Source organism: Atractosteus spatula, chromosome 7, assembly GCF_055471065.1.
Source record: "Atractosteus spatula isolate fAtrSpa1 chromosome 7, fAtrSpa1.hap1, whole genome shotgun sequence".
Classification (NCBI taxonomy): Eukaryota; Metazoa; Chordata; class Actinopteri; order Semionotiformes; family Lepisosteidae; genus Atractosteus; species Atractosteus spatula.
The window spans coordinates 13,181,808-13,202,326 of NC_142712.1; the positions used below are offsets into that span (position 1 = coordinate 13,181,808).

The 20,519-nt window shown below is 41.3% G+C and overlaps 1 protein-coding gene across 2 annotated transcripts in view; it reads right to left on the bottom strand.

The window, feature by feature from the left end:
- Positions 1-1,332: 1,332 nt before the first annotated feature.
- inppl1a (inositol polyphosphate phosphatase-like 1a) overlaps positions 1,333-20,519 on the bottom strand; it is a 51,175-nt gene continuing 31,988 nt past the window's right edge. The window contains exons 8-28 of one of the 2 annotated variants that reach the window (XM_088921334.1): positions 19,689-19,787; positions 17,988-18,138; positions 17,135-17,241; positions 16,941-17,043; positions 16,400-16,596; positions 15,711-15,828; positions 14,092-14,188; positions 13,762-13,900; positions 13,177-13,276; positions 12,556-12,644; positions 11,868-11,949; positions 11,565-11,654; positions 10,673-10,786; positions 10,393-10,481; positions 9,590-9,677; positions 9,020-9,175; positions 7,731-7,812; positions 6,880-7,017; positions 5,757-6,525; positions 4,993-5,129; positions 1,333-4,620 (exon numbers count right to left, since the gene is read on the bottom strand). In XM_088921334.1, coding sequence (XP_088777460.1) covers positions 4,527-4,620; positions 4,993-5,129; positions 5,757-6,525; positions 6,880-7,017; positions 7,731-7,812; positions 9,020-9,175; positions 9,590-9,677; positions 10,393-10,481; positions 10,673-10,786; positions 11,565-11,654; positions 11,868-11,949; positions 12,556-12,644; positions 13,177-13,276; positions 13,762-13,900; positions 14,092-14,188; positions 15,711-15,828; positions 16,400-16,596; positions 16,941-17,043; positions 17,135-17,241; positions 17,988-18,138; positions 19,689-19,787 — 3,039 coding nt within the window. In that variant the 3' untranslated portion in view covers positions 1,333-4,526. The remainder of the gene's footprint in view (positions 4,621-4,992; positions 5,130-5,756; positions 6,526-6,879; positions 7,018-7,730; positions 7,813-9,019; positions 9,176-9,589; positions 9,678-10,392; positions 10,482-10,672; positions 10,787-11,564; positions 11,655-11,867; positions 11,950-12,555; positions 12,645-13,176; positions 13,277-13,761; positions 13,901-14,091; positions 14,189-15,710; positions 15,829-16,399; positions 16,597-16,940; positions 17,044-17,134; positions 17,242-17,987; positions 18,139-19,688; positions 19,788-20,519) is intronic. The other variant, XM_088921335.1, reaches the window with a different exon arrangement.

Here is a 20,519-nt window from a genome sequence, read left to right on the forward strand (position 1 = left end):
AACCATATGTGACCTTTAGTTAGTCATATCTTTTTTAATATAGTTATAAAATATTGTAACTTAAATATTTGTAAATAGAATATAAATATTAGATAGTGAGGTTTTAAGTTGCAGTAACAATTCTGACATTCCAAAGACAATTTATATAAGCTTGCAGTTTGACAGAAGGCTTTTTTTCCTTGGCTCTACAATTCAGTCCTTTAATGAGTACATTTTCCAAACAATATAACGCTTGCTGTACCCTGTTGACAGAGCATCTTGTATTTAACTCTTTGTGAAAGTAATGATTAACACTACTAGTGTTCTATTGGAAGTGACTGGTGAGAAGGCAAGCAATTCTCATCTTTTTGTCACGGCCAAAATTTTCTTATGGTGACGGAGTTGTATGTCGTCAAGGTGACTTTGATGGTACTTTCCTAATCTGGTATTCCCAAAATTAAATACACAGGGCTCAAATGGACATTTTACTCCAGCAGATCACCATTACATGTTGACAGCTAAGGTCACTGGGAGGAAAGACAAGTAAGCCAGGGGAAAAAATCAACTCTTAAAACTCAGCACTTAAAACTACTGTTTTGGGTGATGTCATTTAGATGTCGGACACGTTATTAACGTCCAAGTACTTTGTGCTTTCAAAGTTTTTCCAAATGTGCAGTACCAAGAGAAGAATGATACAGAGGCGCGTATCATCTTGGCCAAAGTGCCTGAACGAAGGCCAGGCTTGAGGACTGAAGGCTGTTCCTTAAAACGGTTTCAACTTCATCAACATCTAAGCTTTTCAAGTGATTGGGGGGGAAAAAAAGTCTTCTGAAGAGAAAACTGGATATGTAGGTGATGTAAGATTTGCTTTCTATTGCTGGATGTAAATGCTTTTCAGTTACAATGTCTAGAACCAGGGACAGTCAGGGCTGAAGGACGAGACTCTGTTTGGTGAGAATGCACTGCCATCGGCGCTCCTTCATTCTGCATAAAGGACGGATGTTGCTTTGTGCTGAATTTGAGGTGTTCCTGACTGTACTGTGGTTTACATTTGTTTAAAGAAGAGTCTATATTAGTAGAGGATGGTAGACTTTAAACACTGTACAGCTGCTAATAAGACCCAGAACTCAAAACCCTACATGCTTAAACATTGTATATTTTTTCTAATGTGTGATAAATGTTACATTATCATAAAATATTAAATACTCTTCCCTTTCTTTGGTGGTCATAATATTTAGATTTTTTTTAACTGCAAAATACACAGTCCTGATCAAACCACTATGTAATTACTAACGTAACAACTTAAATCCCACACAGACTGTCGAAAACTGATTCATAAACCATTTCCAGCAGTTAAATGTTAAAACTTAGTTTTATTGGTTGAAAAAGGAGTGCTTACAGTCAACCCAAAATATTAATTTAAGAAGACAAGATCTCTAAGTTAGCAAATACAAACAATTTCAACACAGCCAAAATAAGGTCTGAAATGTATTTAAAAGTTTAGAGATTAGAACTTTAAATTAAGACAAAAAAAGATAGTTGCTTCTATATAACAGCCACATTTATGAAGAGAAAAAAAAACACTTGGAAGATGGAGGCTTTAAAAAAAGGTAGCTATTGAGGTGGTTGATTTTCAATATCTGGAAACGCCTATTGTACAGAATGCAAAACAGATCTTTTGTTACTACATGTTATATTTGGTAAAGTAACACACTAGACCCAACAAAATACTCAGACAGCTGTGTTTTCACAAACATCATCACATTTACAAAGCAACAGACAATGGCAGAAGTATGACAAGGGAAAAAAAAAGCAGAAAAACTGTGATGCATAGATTCTGTACTCAAATAGTAACTGGAGAATTCAGCCTCGGTTTTGACACTTCACTCCTTTTCCATTAAAATGAATGAAAACTATGTACAAGACCATCAGGAACTAAAATATAAAACATCCAAGGCGTGGAAGAATTGCAAAGGCAGAATGAAAATGTAAATGCCCTCAGAACTTTATCACAAACACAAAACACAAGCCAATTTAACTTGGCGAATACGACACTGCTTTGAAGAGCGAATCAGTAAGGACAGTTATTTAGTGTGAGGTATCAATGGTCTCAATCGTTTTCCTATTGTAGATACAAGACAATTTTAACAAGGGCTGTCTCTTTACATGACTTGCAACAAAGCAGTCATGTTAATGAAGGGAGCTGGCAGTGTCTCAAAGCATCTGCTCACGGAGCTCAGACATGGAGAGCATCAGACTAGAATCCTAGCAAAGAGAAGCCTGGCACAAAAATTTCAGTGAGACCCATGCAGTTCTGCAGCCTTCCAATGGTCATGCCATCCAAGATCCCTGTTTAACTGCCCCAAATACTGATCAAGTCAGTCATTAAGGAAATTCTTTCATTGATATGGCCTGTCACACAGCCTCATTGTAAGGACTTCAAATGGCTTTCAGATACAACCTTTTGAAAGGCACATAAATGTAATAATTTCAGTATTCACCAACTGAGAAAGGAAAATACATGTAAGGTCTGCTGAGGTGAGACTACCACCAGTACAGAAATTTCAGATCTCAATAAATGGCTCATTTGTGAACAATGTTCTAAACACATGGAACAAAATAGTCTACACCTTCTTGTTTTCATTTCAATGTACTATGTACAGTGCTCCTATTTTATAAAACAGCAGCATAGAGAATTAGAGACAAGGGAGGTAAGGCTTAAGAATGAATATTTCCAGTGTGTCTCCTGACAAGAAGAGAACTTGATAAAGGTGTGCAGAAAATAGACAGGTGCTGGTACAAGTCATGGGAGAACTCAAACAATACAGTACAAGAGAAAAAAAAGCCATGGGACACCAGGAGACCTCCAGGAGTTTTAGAGGTATTAACGCTTTGCTGCTTTTCTCCCAGTGAGGCAGTCTCATTTTCTGCCATTTGCATTTATTCTTTACTGCATTGATAAGTGTGTGGTAAATACACAAACAACCTTTCTGCTACCAATTAAGAAATGAAAAGGTTTTATTCGGATCACAGATAACATTAGGGAAATCTGGAACTTTTAGATGTATCTCTTTGTACAGTACATGCACATCACTAATATAGTTAACCACTAAACAAAAACAACTAATTCTTTAAGAAAGTCAGATACATCACTCATTTTTGGTGATTCCTGACCGATTCTCTGGAGACCTTGTAACCAGTCTCTAACTGCACAACCCAGATATGACGAGATATGGGGCGAGATATGACCCAGAGGTGAAAATGAGAAAAATGAAGTTCTTTGATAGACCACAATATAAAAATAAAAAGGATAGTGTTTGAAATGCTGAACCTACTGTCATGCTTTCTAATTACATCATTATTAGCTGTGTTGTAGATTTCCCTTTACCGAATAATGTATTCAAACATTTCAATCCTGTTTTGGAGATGTATCAAGATTTTCCCTCTAGCTATGGATTTTAAATCTAGCAGCTCCCTCTAGTGGAAATACTTAGAATGGTATTTTTTTTTACTACAAGCCTGAGAGAGCCTGTAGTTCTCCCTGGTTACATGTAGATACTTACCTATTGTGTACTGGGATATCATGGTGCAATTATCAGCCCATGCATTAACCTCGCTCAATATAGTTTTCGACAACAGCAGAACCAGGAGAATAAAGACCTACAACCTGAAGCCCATAAAGCAAAGACTGTCCAAATCTTGTCAATCTGTTTGGCACCCTAAGCATATTACAACTGTTCCCATTGATCGTAAAGCTGCAGGAAATCACACCTCCCCGTCTGTCCTCTGTGTATCTTCAAAATATAAGTAGTTACTTGTGAGCTATTGGAGTTACATCATTCTAATCCTTAAAACAGTTAAATCTGACACAGTGATACTCGGTCACACAGTATCGTGTTTTAGATTCAGCACCCTATATTTGGGTTAGGCAGGTAGACTAGATCAGCGGGCACAAGATATCAGCCCCCTGTATTCTAGTCGGGCGTTCTGCGATGTCCCAGATTCTGTGAGACAAACAACATACGCTGGGTACTCCCTGGAAGGACAGAAGACATAAGGTGGCCTTCAGCCAGCAGATTTTGCCCATTCAGCTTTCAGACAGGCCAGGATCAGGTCACCTGAGATTCAGTCTCACATCTCCCACACATGGAAAGTAACAAAGCAGGAGAGCTAACACTACTCGGGTTGCAAGAAAACTCAAGGTGTGTCACTGGTGCTAATTTGGTTTAAAATCTTTCCCTTTCCCACAAAACAGCAAAATAATACAGAGATGGTCCGTCTTCTGCATTTGGTACAGTTCTCTGAAACAGAGGCTGATTTTATTACCTTAAAGAAGTCCTGATAAGATGGTTTTTAAACCCCCCAAAAAATATGAAGAGGGGGTGCATGTAGTGGTGTTGGATTAAAGGGCACATTTTAAATAAAGGTAATATTAATAACAACGTTTTAGGGACATAGATTTAAAAAAAAGGTTTTCTCAATATTAATATTGTTCATGAAAAGAACTACAGTGCAATTCCTGGGCAGAAGGCCCAGTGCTGACAGGACTATTTCTGCTGCTGCTTCAGGCTCTCCAGCAGGATCTTCTTATGGGCGGGGTCGAGAACTCCCGCCTCCTCCAGGTCCTCCTCCGTGATGTCACTGCCGAGAAAGGGGATTGGATGATGAGCCATCAGTTTTGTCCTTCCCCTTAATTAACCAACAAGGATGATGTGAAGGGTAACCAAGGAGAGTGGATTAGGGCCAGGTTAAAATTACAATCACAGATAATTTACACCACTTCTTCCTAGAAATGAAACAGCATCACGGATGCCCACATGCTTTATTTGTGCTTTTCAGGATGAAATTCAAAAGACCATTTACCATTTATCCTGAAATTGTGGTAGACTGTCCCCATTTTTCTGCATAGTGAGAAGGGGGGAGGGCCTGCAAGCTGACTCTCTTAAACCTTCACTGCACACCAATCCTCGGAGTCCAGGGGCATGACACCAAACGGCCACTCTGGCATCTCACCTGAGGAACTCCAGGTCGTCCCAGCCGTTGTGCAGCAGCCCTTCCTCGTAGCGCTCCAGGCCCAGCCTCTGCAGCCACTCGCCCACGCTGGACTCCACGGAGAGACTGGAGCTGCTGCTGCCCCCCTGCCAGCAACCCTGAGCACAGCGAGGGGCTTTCAGTTTTCACTCTCTGTTTCCCCAGCTACAGACAGCACCCCGGGTTCCGCACTGAACCCAGGGCCCTGGTGCCGCGAGGCAGCAGGGCTCACCACTGCATCACCGTGCTGCCGCCTTCAAACCACAATCAACTACAAGCATGCTGGGGTAACACCCCTAACCCCAAGTGTATTAGGTTCAACGATATGGCTTAGTAGTTTGTTTCAGAAGTTATCTCCTGTTTTGAACTGACTCCCCCCTAGTTCTGAAGACTATATGGGTTTTGAATGTTTCCTGCATGTCTTCCAAATTTTCTGCATTGCAGATTCAGAACGCATGCATGTGCGTGGTTAGCTTACGCCAGGATAATAAGGGATAGCAGGTCTCTTGTTTTGCAAGTGTCAAAAACAAACCATAGAACAGAACAAATGTTCTGGCCAATGTGTGAACAGATCAACAGCATCAAAGCAACAAAAGCAATGCCCCATGCCTGGCTGACCAGAAAGAAATGGATTGTGAATGGTGGTATATTATACTCTTAAGAAAATGTTATTCCATTGGCTTGACAACAGTGCTATGCCAATCGATATCCATGCGCTAAGCCCTCATCCCTCACACAGCCCTTACCTCCTCAGGAAGGTCCTCGGCGATGCTCTCATGGATAGATCGGGGCGGGAAGGTGCGGCAGGAGTCCGGCAGCCCCATACCCCGGAGAGGAGGACCCACGGCCTTGTGTGGGACAGGAGGGTTGCGATCTCGACCAGGCTGGTACTCCACCTCGCTCAGAGTCTTGGCCATCTGGAGGACAGAGCAGGACTGGTCGTCCAAGCCACTAGCCCCCCCTCCTCTTCTGAATGGGGTGCTGGCCAGGGAGGGAGAAGGGTCCAGGCAGAAAGTACTCACTGAGCCACTGGGGACTGGAGGGGGGTACCCGGGGGAGTGCAAAGGCTTAGTGTGAGCTGGAATTTTAACGTCCGCCAAGTCTGGATAGAGGTTTCTCGTCTTGATGTCCTTGCTTGATGCGTAGAAAGGATTCTCGGTCATTTCCACGGCGCCTTTCGGGAGAGGCGGGGGTGGGAAGTCTGGTGGAGGCCGATTCAGCGTGCCACCAAGTGCCCCGTGAGTCCCATCTTCCTCCGAGGACCCCTCTTCACTTACAGGGCGGGGGGGTCGTCCAGATGTCTGCCTGCGCGGCTGGATTGATCCACCACAGGGGGGCTTAACCTTGCCTGAGGTGGCTCCTTTGGAGCCGGTGGGTGGAAGGGCAGAGCCAGGCGTCAGCTCCGGCGACAGAGCAGCCGATTGATTGGGCACACCTTCCAGGATGTAGTAAGCAGGGTTATTATAGCTGTTCCTGCTATTGGAAGGGTCTGCTTCGACAGAGTCCTGCTTCGTCCTGAAATTCAACAAGGTCAAACGAAAGAGCCGGTCACGATGACAACCACCCAATCGACAGGAGACTCGATCACAGAGAAATTTAAACTGTCTGGCCTTTCAGAGTTAAAAACAAAAGGCAACCCTCTTCGAAATTCTTACATAGGATAAGTTTGAAACTTTGATCTTGGAATGAACCATGCTATTTAGCTTTTAATTAAGCAGTTGCAATAAGTGCTATACTGAAACACCATTTGGTTGCTTTCCAATCTTACAACAGCTAGTCTCTAATCTTGGTCATGCAACAGCCTCATGTACAATGAATTACAACACAGACATGAATAGGGGATACTAGGAAGCAAGGCTGTCCACAGACCTCGTCTGTGTGGCCTCCTCTTTGGGGGTGGAGGGTAGGGGGAAACTGGGCCGTCCTGCTGCGTGAGAGGGGTTCCTCTCGTTCTCCTCATTCACCTTCCCCAGCGGCTCGTTCGGCTGGTGTTTGCGCACTGACTGTCTGCAACAGGACAAGCAGGGGCTGAGAAAGGGCTCCATCCCTGCCAGGTCCCCGACTTGGGGGCAGTACATGTTTCCACCTCTAATTTTCATCATCTTCTGTCTTAGGAGCTTTCCCTTTCACATTCATTGAGGTGGGAAGTGATCATCAGAGATGTAACCTACTGTCTCCATCACAGCCAGGAATTAAGATAAAAGACAAAGCCTTTCACAGTTATGAAGGAAGCACGTGAAAGGCACTGAGTGCAGTGAAAGGGGGTTTCAGAATTAAATTATGAATTATCATCAGGTACCGAGAGCTCCCTGTCCCACTATTCCTTCACACAAAAAAAAAAATGAAAGCCTGTTGCTCCCAGTTTCTTTATGCTTTCACTCCAGGTCAATAAAGTTGGGAAAGATCATGCAGCGGTGTTACCCAGATACAGCACACCTTTCTTTTCCAATACATGCAAGTTCCTGGCTCACCAAATCTAAATATTGACTGGACTCACTGAAACATAAAGAGATCATCTTAATCACAAACATGATAGCACTTCAGCTGAATAACAGCATGTTTGATGCAGCCGAGGACTAAGACTCACTTGACTAATCTGATGCTCTTACGCTGACCAAACCTGACAGAACCAGCATATCTGACACAAGAGATGACTGTGTATGTTATGTTTTTTATTGGTGATAAAGACCAGAAAAGATCAGATTTAGAGAGATGCCTACTTCACATAATCATGACTTCCCCGGGAACTGGACTGCTTGCCCTTCAGACCTCCTGTTTCGTCTTTATCAACACTGATCCACTCTGTAGAAATAAAGCACAGTGCTAGTCAGCCTGACTTTCTGGGTCAGACAGCAGTTTTACTAATTTAATTAGGGAATGTATTAAGCATTACCAGAATTAATATTAATAATGATAAGGTATTTCAATAAATAAAATCACAGTTAATAATTAGATCAGCAGCTCCCAGCGTGATCCTTATGAAAGAAAAATGTAATGAGGAACCTAATTTAAGGCTATAATTGTTATTGCATCAACCTAATATCCTGTCTTTGAAGTCAGCAAAACAGTACCTGCCATTGCAGTAATTTAAATAAAAAATACAGACATTTGTGCACATATACTGCTGTGCTTCACAAATATATTTATTGAGAAAATAAATGTCACATTTTTTGTGCAAATGCTTACAAAATGCAGACATTTCTTTATCATGTTAGAATTTGTATATAACAGAGTATAAATTGTACTTTCTGAAAAGTGATCACTGAATTAGTTGGCCTGCAGGAAACAATTAGGTAAAAACGAAAGTAGAGAAGCAAAATGTTCATGCTACAAAGTGTTAAAATCAAAGAATGTTCTTTTCACATAGTATAGTAATACAATACCTGAGAGCAATACCATATAATTAGCATTACCCTTTAATATTAATATTGCTAGCTGCTGTGAAGGTTTTATTGCGTCTTCTGGGTGTTGTTTTACTTTATTAAATAATTATCAGGCATTTGTATTATTTTACATTACTTTAAGGAATATTGGAATATATGATATAGCACTGTTAATTGTATTGTACATTATAGTTAATATGACGTGCATTTGAAACGGATGGCCAGTTCTAGTACTGTGTTGCTACAAACTCTTTTGTGACTCCCAAGGTCTTCATTACTCCCAATATATTTAAAATCACCCCAGTCATCTGGCCCTTCAGGAGAATGGCTAGGCAGCAGTATGGAGTGGTGGTTAAGGCTCTGGTCTCAGAACTGGTAATAGGTTCAAATCCTTCTGTTGTTCACTGAAGTAAGGTACTGCACTCCCAGCTGCACCAGGAAAATTCCCTGCTGTACGAGCAGTTCAAATATAAGTCACTTTGGGGGGGAATCAATTATCAAATAAATAAATCAAATAAATTAATCGCTGTTTAATTGGAAGCCTTTTTCTCTTGAAACATCCATGTTGACTTGAGAGCTTCACTTTCTCCTGACCCTTCATGCAGTTAAAGCAAAGCCAGCCTTACCATACAGTCGCTCTCTGGTGCCCACCCTCTCCGATGGCACGCGCACCCTCATCGAGCCGCGGATATTGCCCGTCTCCTCCCCCCGGTGAGAGAGGTAGGTGTGGAACTGCTGCGCAGTGCTGCCGATCATAGACTTCAGAGCGATCACACACTCCCCTGCAAATCAGAGCACAAAGCATCACCGCACAGCTGGGCTCAGCTCTGCTCATCGTTTCCACACTCTTCGCTATATGTAGAGAAACATGTCAAACGCATTCCACAGCATTGTGTAAGCACCTTAGATTAAAACAGATTTCAAGCTATCTTCCCTTTTCAGCACAGTTGCAACATATCTTGCAGTCATTGCTCACTTTTTCAAAACTCTTTTCAGAGCATCTAAGTTCTTTTCCTGTCCTTCACCTGCCATTGATATAATAACAAAAATAATGGGCACCAAAATAATGGGAACCTTGTGACATCTGCTGTTTGAGATGTGGCATTACAGAACATACGTATGAAGAACTTTTACCACCACCATGTCAATCAGAGACCATACTATGCAATGTGCTACTAAGGAGACTTCATAATTACCATAAGATTCGTATCCATCAAGCGATTTGACAGTTAGCAGCAGATGCTGGTCCTGCAGGTATTCGATTTCCGAAAGGATTGGCTTCAGCTGGAGAGAAACACTCAGGTCAGACAGATAATGGCAATGCACAGTTCTCTACACTGATGGAACAGGGCGGAATGCAGCAAGCCCCACAGATAATCACTAAAAACAACAACAACCAGAGAGATTCAAACCTGTTTCTTCAGGCTACTCATGCTATATTTCTCTACATAATAAAATAAAAAACACATGCATATATCCACCAATTTTGTTCTATACTGAACACCATTATCAAATTATTTTGCCAGTGTACAATGTGAAGTTTTAAAATCTCAGCATTAAGAAACCAAAATTGGTAAAAGTACTCCAAAGTCAGGCTGCTTAGCAGGGCCCTGCAGGTTCATGTCAAGACAAAAAGCCACATACCCTTAACATCAGTACCCATGGCACCTTTCGGATGCAGTTCCACTGCATCAGGCTTTCTTGGTCAAAACTACAAAACGCAATGTGATGGGATACACCACAAACCTGTACTACCATTTACTCACCAGAACAGAACACGGAGAGAAAAGATGTACCTTTATATCACAAAGCCTCTCCAATTCCTTAGCCTTTTACACTCGGCCACAAATAATGACAACGGCTTTCCTGAGGCAGGTGTTTTATCTAGTGAAGTAGCTTAGCACCAAATGGCCAGACCACAGCCTTTCTATGAAGAGCAGAGTCCAGAGGTCAAGTCTCTGCTGTATGGTGTGGTCTTGCGCAGAAGCCAGCCCCTTACCGTCGTCAGCTGCTTCGACGACCAGCCCACTCGCAGGAAGTTCACGTTGTCGCTGCTTTGAGTGTCGTTCTCGTAGCTCTTCTTAAACTCTGCAAGGGGGGGGGGGGACGGGAATGATAAAATTAGGGAAACCTGAAGGACACAAAGGACATAAAAAAAACCCCAACACACCTTGAACAACCATTGTCCATCCACCTCATCCCAATCCTGCATCCTCCGAAGAGAATTCAATCAGTTCAATCTAATTAAGCCCCAGCTCATATCTCATTATAGGACATACCCTCCAGGCAGGTAGAGTAGAATTCAATGAAGAACTTCGTGCGGCTAGCGGTCTTCACGATGGCTTCAATGTTCTCAAACTCAATATAGGCCTGCTCTGACGATTTGGGCAGCCCTGCCATTGACAAGCAGCAGGCACAGCAGAAAATGACACCACAATGAAAGTGAGATTTTAGCATTATTTCATGATCGTAGGTTCTTACTTTTTTTAATTTTGTGAAGTCTTAAAGGGTTTCCACAGAAAAAAAAACCAAGAAAATTCTTCTTCTTCTTTTTCACAGCCTTAGTCCCAGACTGTCCTGGGGTCAGCTGCTCTGGTTGCTCTTCTCCACTTGTCTCTGTCGAGCACATCTTCCTCACTCACTTCACATACCTCCATATCTTTTCTCACACAATCTATCCATCTCTTTCTAGGCCTGCCTCTTCCCCTGTTACCTTCCACCTCAAATTCCATTACCCTCTTTGTTACTTCCTCAACGTCCCTCCTCATGATATGTCCATACCACTGTAACCTCGCCTCTCGCATCTTCTCAACTACATCCACCACCCTACATCGTCTACGGATTTCTTCATTTCTGATCTTATCCTTCATTGAAATCTGCAGAATCCATCTCAACATCCTCATTTCCGTTCTTCTCATCAAGTTCTCTTCCCTCTTTCCAACAAGAAAATTAATTCATTAAATTAATGGGTTATTAAGATGTCAAAACATGCAAAATAAAAAAATGAATTATAACCATCTTAACTCTGATAACTGAAGCTGAGGAGTAGATGTTCTAAGCTCTATTTGCATTACAATTACACATAAGATGACTAATGCTGAAACTGCAATCAATACATTTATTTTTTTAGGTCCTGAAATTTTCTAACTGTGAACTTTTAGGATCACCCACCTTTCTTAGAGACAAACTGAGAGGTCACGCCCACCTCAAATGTGGCAAACACTGGAGAATGATCACTCGTTACGATCTCATCCGTACAGCCTGGAGTGAATGCACAAACAGGGTTCATGCAGAAAAAAAAGGACATTTACAATCCCAAGGAATATCAATATTATCAACAGTGAATAAACAAAGCCCAGTTTGATTAAAAAAGCTGGGACATGTGTCACAATTCTGTCAATAATGTAAGCTTCCCTCTGCAAAAAATGAAATCAAAACGTGTGCAAAAAGTTTGGACAATATTTACACACATACCATAGGAGTTGCACACGATATGAGTTTCAGGGTAGGACTTCCACAGAATTCGGTCGCACCAGGAAGGAACATTTGTCCGCATCTAAAACCCACAAAAACACCAACGTATATACTGCAGTCTGTACAATCATGTCTTTTTATTAAAACCACATCCTTTAAGGCAAAACCAGAATGAGTCTGCAGCCCAGAGTAAAGCAAAATGATGATGATGCTATAGCAATTTACAGGAAGACCATTTGCAACTACCAGAAACAGAACAGTTAACGTGAACCTTGATCCCCAATTTCTTTGCTTTGTTTTGTAAGAACTGGTACCTCTTTCATCTTCAGTCAGGCTCTTGAACACTAGTGTCGACTCCAGTGGACACAAGTTGTCTAAGCTTTGGCGGTATTTTCAGTTTATCAGCATTTTATGCCTTTGTAAATGTATGACATGTTTTCAATTAAAATTAACAATTAAATCACATACTGTATTTGATTTATTGTGGACCCTGTGACCTTAGGGTAATGAAGGTGGGACTTCCCATCAGTGTATCCAATTCTGCCACCTATAACTAGGTGGGACTCTCTAAAGCGAACATGGAATAAAGGAAAATAAGAGGGGGTGGCTGTACATGCTCCTTTCAATGAAGCATCACCACCTCCTATCAGCCACCCTGAACAACGTTAACACAAGGTGCACATCTTACCCCTGTTGCTTTCTGTTTCTGCCACACATAGGTGTCCCGGGAGCCCCTCTCATAGCGGTAGGTAGGGGGATATGATATCTCATCTTCAGCTGAAAGGGCAGACAGAAAGACTCTTTACGGTGTAGCAGCAAAGGGCTGCACTCTATAACTACACTTCTGCATTCCTTTGAGGTTCTGCATTGTACAGGGTCCAACACAAGAATATCATACATTGGACTCCAACAAATGGGGCTATAACACATAGAATAAATGTATATTAGACTACACACAGATATCTGTCCACTATCAGAAAATCGCTTGTCCCAGTGAGTGGCAGAGGCAGTCCTGAAAGCACAGGTCACAAGGCAGGACAGAGAGCAGGTGAGTGTTCTTGCCCTACACAAGACAATAGTCCTGTGTGAGGCCATGGAGGAGGGGACAACTTCGCATAGCCAATCCAAACCCAGCCTGCATGTCTCTGAGCAGTGGGAGGAACTCTGAGCACCTATAGAAGACGCACACAAACAAGGGAAAAACCTGCAAAGAGTCAAACACGGGACCCAAGAGCTGGGAAGTAACAGCACTAACCACCCTTATATAAATATACACATAAAGTACACACACACATCAATATGAACACACCAAATCGCAGGAACACTTTGTTCTTCTCTCTCTCCAGGTTCAGCTGATCTACTTTTAGCAAGGGATCAAACTCCTTCCTGTTGATGTAATTCAAGATTTCCTGTGAAAACAATATATACATATTATTAATGAGAATAACAGGAGCTGCATACTCTCCTCAGTATCACCAACTAGGCAAGTTAGCAGCTGGCAAGTATGCTTTTTAATGTTTGGCTGGAATACCCTCAGGTACATATTAAATTTGTTTGGAAGAACTGAGCCAGAGAATAAAAACTGTTCTGCTGAACACACATTGTCAGGACATTTACTGTAAATGCAAAATTGTCTGTTTAGATTTTAAAAATGAAAACGGAACAGTTTTGGTTGAAAATGAAACACCTTCTGCAAACAATACATTCATTTTTCTCCTGTGCTATCACATTGCAGAATCAGCCAACTGAACTGATGCTCTGAATTACAAAACTTGAATTGTCTTGATGGTGAACTGCAGACCCCCTTCTAATAATGGGAGACCCAAAACCGTCTAGTTTTCTCCTGATATTTAAGGCCACAGAATCAGGGAGCCACTGATCTCAAGTACTGCACCTGTATGTCCATGTCCAGTCTGTAATTGAGGTCCCCAAACCAGAAGAGATGAGTGAATTTCAGAGAGATATCAAAGGAGCTGAGCTGTTTGTCTCCCAAGGACAGGAGCCGGAGGATGTCAAGGTAATTCTGGTTTCGTCTGGGGACAAAAAAAGCAGCACTCCATTGTTACTACTAAACACAGCTTATTATTTATGTTCATTCTTCTAATTGATTGATGGGTGCGATTTGCTAACCTTTAAAAAAGTGCTGGCATTGGTAACGTATGATGTGCAAACTATCACAATTGTTAACATAAACCCACTCAGTGGAAGGAATGAGCAGTGTTACCTGGCAACCTTTTCATTGCCCGAGGTCAGGTGGCAGTTGACAAACCCAAAGGATGTTCCATTGAACATGAAGGAAACACCGACAGCACCTTTGTTACCTAGTGAGAGAGTGAGACGACAATTACCATATCAAGCCTGGAGGCACAACTTCTATTTAAAGCAATGACACTCCGCCTATGCCCCACAGCAGTACTTTGTTGCAACCAGCTCTTTAACTGTTAATTTTTCAAAACAGCAGACTGGAGGGGCAGCAGGTTAAGAACCGCTGATTTAAAGTAAGACATGTACCAACGTATGGAAAGAGTGAGCCTTTACACACTTCATGTAGAAACACTTACTGGAACCCCTTTCAGGATCTCCACTTTAAAAGAGGAAAAAAGGGCATTATTCTTCTGACTAATCTCTTGTGAAGGTAGAGTCATAATACATTAAAAAGGGAGCAACAACCTTAGCCAAAGGCAAATAAATTTATATAAATTACTTGTGTTCAGGTCTCTTCATTCTTGTTAATTATGTACCAATTGCCTACCCCATTTACTGTAAATGGTAATTAAAAATCTTCATTACCCTCCAAGTTTCGGATGTTATTTTAACTATAATAATTTTAATCATAGAACTTGAGATTATTGTACACTACATACATCTCTTTTCTTTTGGAAAGAATATTGGCCTGGCTGTTTTATTTGGCTGCTGGCAAAAATAGATCCACAAGCAGAATCCACTTATGATGTGAAGTGAAAAGTACCCAGATAATTAACAAAGTTTTGGTAAACAGGGAAAGAGAATCGACCAAAGGTAAGCTTCAAGGGACATCTTGTGGTTTAATACAAAAGTCAAAAGAGAAAAACCGATACTGATATTCTATACTATAAAGTCATTGTGTCGACTATGTTGTTATTACAAGTCACATAACATGCAATTATTATCTATTTTGAAAAGTATGCTGCACTCACACACATCTGCTTCCATCACATTTTAACTACAGGAGCAGGCCTAACTCTGAATTGTAAGATTAAAAATCCTAGAAAAAACAATTCTTCCTATGACTACAAATGTCTGAGCACTGTCCAGGCTGACTCAGAGGAGTACTGTGGAAGTGCACCAGGAAGAATATACAGCAGTCTGCATGTACCTGCATGAGTAGGAATTATAAGGAATTCTGGAGCTTGTTGGGACAGAGGGCAATAACCAGCGGTCCAGAAGCAGTTATTGAGCTCAACTTTTCAAAAACATGCTGAGCTCTCTCAGCAATAAAGGTAAGAGGCTGTGGGAAAAAAAATGCTGCTCTGTGTTAATAGAGACTGTTTAGCATACTGTATGTCATTTTAGAAATTGTGGGTGACAGTACTCAACTATGTACTGTTTAGTAGTTGTACTGACAAGATATTGAAAAAAAGTTGCTTTTGCATTACTTTTGCATTCATTTTAGAGAGCGTAGGTGATGTTATTTACCTGTTCGATGTCGTTACATTAAACCTGTACTGTTTCGACAAGGCATGGCTCGAGCTGTCACAAATGGAAAATTTCCCATAGTAAAATTTACAGCAGGTCGGTCACAGAGGTCTGCTGTTACCATGGAGCTCCTGCCTGTGGTCTCAGCTGGTTCAAGCCGGAACTTACCCAGCGTGTTGGCAATCCCAGTCTTAACGCTGGACATGCCCACATGGCTGATCCGGTTCTCATGTTCTGGTTTCACAAGGACAGCAATCTTTATATTCCATAGTGTCTGAATAGCAATCTGAGGAGAAAAAAATAATTGAAAGATTTAACACAGGAAAAAGTCTCAATTAAAACAGCAGTGTCTAATACAGTTCTTTAGAAAATGATTTGGGGAAAAAAGTATTTGTGCTCAAAAAGTTGATTTTGGTCCTATTCAATGATTCATACAGCCCAAAACAGAAATCAAATTCAGCGTAGACAGCTCTAATGGAATACAGAAATACAGAAGACTATTAACAAAGACTGTTTTAGCCGAGAGCGTAGCCACCAAAATAGAGTTACTTAAAAATAGACAAACTGTTAAAATTTAAATGATCACAAACATTCATAAGATCTACTAAAGCAATTACCTTTTTCAGGGACAACACCTTGTTTTAGCCCCTTATGTTAAATTAATTTCCAAGGTATTTCATTCACAGATTCAAAGGAGTCCTAATTACATCTCTCTTCTTTAACAATCAGTTTAGAAGAGAAAAGGCAAAGCTATTTAGCATGGGGTTTCTTTTGCCTTCATCGGTTTCTAACAACTTGGCATTGTGTGAAGTGTGGTGTCCGATACCACAGCATTGTAGGAAGTCCATCTCACTCACTGGTTTGAAGTCCATCTCCGTGCACTCCTTGAGCACCCCGCGCAGGGTCTCCACCCACTCCTTGTCGCAGACGGAGTTCTCCTGAGTGCCGAAGACATAGATGTCGTGAGGGATGGTGACCGTCATCTCATCCAGCGTCTTCCCCAGGCCCCGTGACAGAATCCAGGAGCTCATGCTCTTGGGAGGAGGTACACTGCCTGGAACAGAAGAGAGCACCACAGTGTCCCTCTCAGCTAGGTCCGATTTTCACATGTAATCTAATAACCTGGGACTAATGCAATAATGACTCATTTATACTTTTCAGACCCATTTCAATCTCTGTAACCTGTAATAATAGGTTAAATATTGCATTGCATATTTGATTTACAATGAACATTAATTTTTCATTAAAAATAAAACAATAAAACAATCATTTTTCTGAGTATTAAGTGCTAAATATTGTAACGGTGCTCTTATGGTGATGAGATGCATTCTAGTTGAGACACATTTTAATTTACACCTCTGCAAAAACAGAAGGTATTGCAAATTACTGGATACATACCCATATTCCATGTCCCAATGAAAATGGATATCATGTCTGGTTCATCTTGATTGGAATGTTTATTCTTCATGAGTTGTAGAAGCTGGCAAAAGGCTTCCCTTTTCTGACGAAATGGACAGACGAAGAAAATGACATTAACCTTTTCGTGGGTTTGCCTTAGTGTACCAAAGTGCCATGCTGAGGCATCCCCTTACCTTGGCACTGGCGAAGATGAAGTCCTTCCTTTGGCTCTTGTCCTTCTCCTTCTCAAACACGATGCCCAGCTTATTCTGTACCCGCTGGGATTTGATCAGCTGCCGAACTACAGAGATGATTATTCACAGAGGTTAGGGTGTCGAACGCCATATACTGTGGGGGTGATATAGCCAGCAGCTGTATTACCCTGCAACTCACAACTGGCAGCCCACTGAAGCTGATCAGAAGGCCAGCACATGGATGGGAGACCTCCTGGGAAAACTAATGTTTCTACTGGAAGAGGTGTTATTGGGACCAATAGGGAAAACTCACCCTGTGGGTTGTGTGGGTCCTAATGCCCCAGTATAGTACAGTATACGCGGACACTATACTGTAAAAGAGCGTCGTCTTTCGAAGATGTAAAACCAAGGTCCTGACTGGGTCATTAAAAATCACAGAGTACTTCTCAAAAAAAGTAGTGGTGCTAACCCCAGTGTCCCAGACAAAATTCCTCCTTGGCAGTCATAATTTCCTAATAATAATGTCCAACTATCAGTTGGCTTCATTACTGATGTGTGGTGAGTGTACTGGTGAAATTTGGCTACCTTCGCATCACCCAGGTGGGTGCTGCACATTGTTGGTGGTGGTGGAGGGGAGTTCCCATCACCTGTGAAGCGTTTTGAGTGGAGTGTCCAGAAAAGCGCTACTGTATATAAGTGTAAGGGATTATTATTACCATGTTCCATTAGAGACAAGCTTGTATCGGAACCATTCCTTGATCTTTTGTTTACCTGCTTTAAATGCTTGACATTTCTTTTATTTAAGCTGAGCAGTCTTTTTAAGACGGGTGCTGGGTGTGGCTGCAGCTCTTACTCTTATCGTGAGTGAAGGTGTTCCAGTCCTCCTGAGTGTCCTTCACCTTCTTCATGACCACCAGCTTGCCTCCCTCCACATCCACGCTCAGCGTGTGCTTCTGGGATTTGCCAATCTTGGTGAGGTCTGCCAGATTGACATCCAGCTTCACCTGGCAGGTCAACAACACAACCAGACGTCTCAAAGTCAACCCAGGACCCCTCCAACCAAATTACAACCTCGCCCACACAGGCTATGATTACAACAATGAATATGCTGGGATGACATCTCTTTTCACCCAACAACGCTCTTGTTACAAATCATTCAAAACAGCTTTCTGCAATCTACAACCTGCACACACTGTATGGGACCTGAAATGAAATGAACACAGGGAAGTGCTGTAAGGCAGCCATGAAACTCTCAAAAGTTATATTAGCAATTTCTACAATATGGATAAAAATTGATGACTTTAAAAATTTGGTAAAATCGCTAGTATATCTGGTGCATTGTTTTTTCAGAACATTTTTTCATTTCTATCATTTGGTTTTCAAATATCACTGAATCAGTACGGAAGCGCATTGCTGGCAACAAGGAAAAAAATTTTTGCCCACTTACAGTATCTCGTAATTACGAGAAAATTATCTTGTGATAGTACAATTGTCATATAATACCTATAATGTCAGTACGTGCGGACTTACAGTTTTAATCAGTGGAACCACCAATTCTTTGATCTCTAAATGACACAAAACTGGTCCTCATGCCTATAATGATTCTGTTCATATTTCCTAAAAATTGCAAGATTTCATTATGACTAAACCCCAGTCGAAAGTAAATCGGTACAAATTCTGCAGCGCTGGATATTGACGCGATCATTAGGCCAAGTTCACGGTAGCTTCTACATGCGCTCAATGCACAACGCAACGGGTTGTACATACACTGAAGTAATTATTGCTATCTCATAATTATGAGATAACGGGGGCATATTTTTTGTCCTTGGTGGCAGCAATGCGCTTCCATAAATCAGAGAAGGATTCTCAGTGTAAGTTCATTTAAAAGTTAACCAACAGGGGGAAGTGAAAGCCCATTCAGATGTTCACAGTTTTCCACTAGCTTACTAGATAACAGCTGTTCTTTTTTGGGAAGCACAGAGACTAAAAATAGCACGCCTTTCAAACACGAAGGAATGAGCTCATCATCCTGTGAAACCTTGTTATTTTTCTAAAAAAAAACAGATCCATTCAGATTCTCCCTCATCACTGAGAAATGGACCAGAACCAGTATTCACCTCGTCATGTCTGCATGCACTCACTCTCCCACCACACACAGCTCTCTCTCACAGAGGAAATGACTAACAATGGACGAGCTCGCCATCACTAACACTAAGCTTACAAATAAAGAAACAAACAATTTCACAGCAGCACGACAAAAATAAAAACCGAGATGCCACGTTACTGCCAAGTGCAGCAAAAACCAACCATGAATCCAAACAGATTCTTTAATACTTTCCAATATGTTCAGCTTACTAATTACTTACTAATCTGAATCTTTTTATAAAATCAACATAATAACATTGCAAGTGGCTTAATTACAACTCCACACTCAGGTGAAGGATTACAGGCCCACTTGTCTGTTCCACAGACCAGGAGGCACAGGTATCCTGCGTGTAACATTTCCGCTGGGAGCTGCTCGGTCCGTGTCGATGCTCTCAGCAGAAAGGCTCACCTCAAAAGCCTGGATGGGAATGACTTTGCTGTGCTGTGTGAAGAGACTGGCCGGGTTAGACAGGGACGTGATGCTCATATCCTGAAGAGCCTTCAAGGCCTGGAGCACAGGAAAGAGAAGCAATCAAAGGAAAACAATCAAAATATTAAAAACACATATGTGGCACCTTCATTTCACCTCTGATTTCTGTTGTGAAGGCTGTAAAGTCGTGTGACCGAAGAACAGTTTAATTTATGGTGGATTTGAAACATTTCTTTCTTAAGGTAGACAAATAATTTGTGATGATGCAAATACATGTGTTGGCATCCAACTCACAATAGGTTGTTGTAAGATATTCAGGTCAGTGCCCTGAACTGACCAGCACAACTGCAAATGATTATCACTCAAACATCTGTGGGATACAAATGTCGCCATGACCACAAGGATAGGTATATTTTGACCTTTGACAGTGTGGAACACATTTTCAAATTTAACTCTGTTACTAGAAACAGGTGTACATTTGGTCACTTTAATTTTGAAGTTACAATATTACACTTTATGAATGGATAATAAGATAACTGTTAATACATTTATATGTAGAAGGAACAAGTTACAGTACATTCTGTAATTAACCCTAAGGTCAGGGATATGGTTCAGGCTAGACTAGGTCTAACCTATAATTAATCTGGAGTAAAGACTGGTTATTTAATAAATCAAAAATGATATCTTCCTATTATCAATGTATTCCATTTAGAAAACATTTCTAAATGCCTTAAATCTAAAATGTTGCAGTGCATTTGCAGCAGGGGAATTGGAAATTCTACCAACACTGTTAGAAATATAATTCTCACC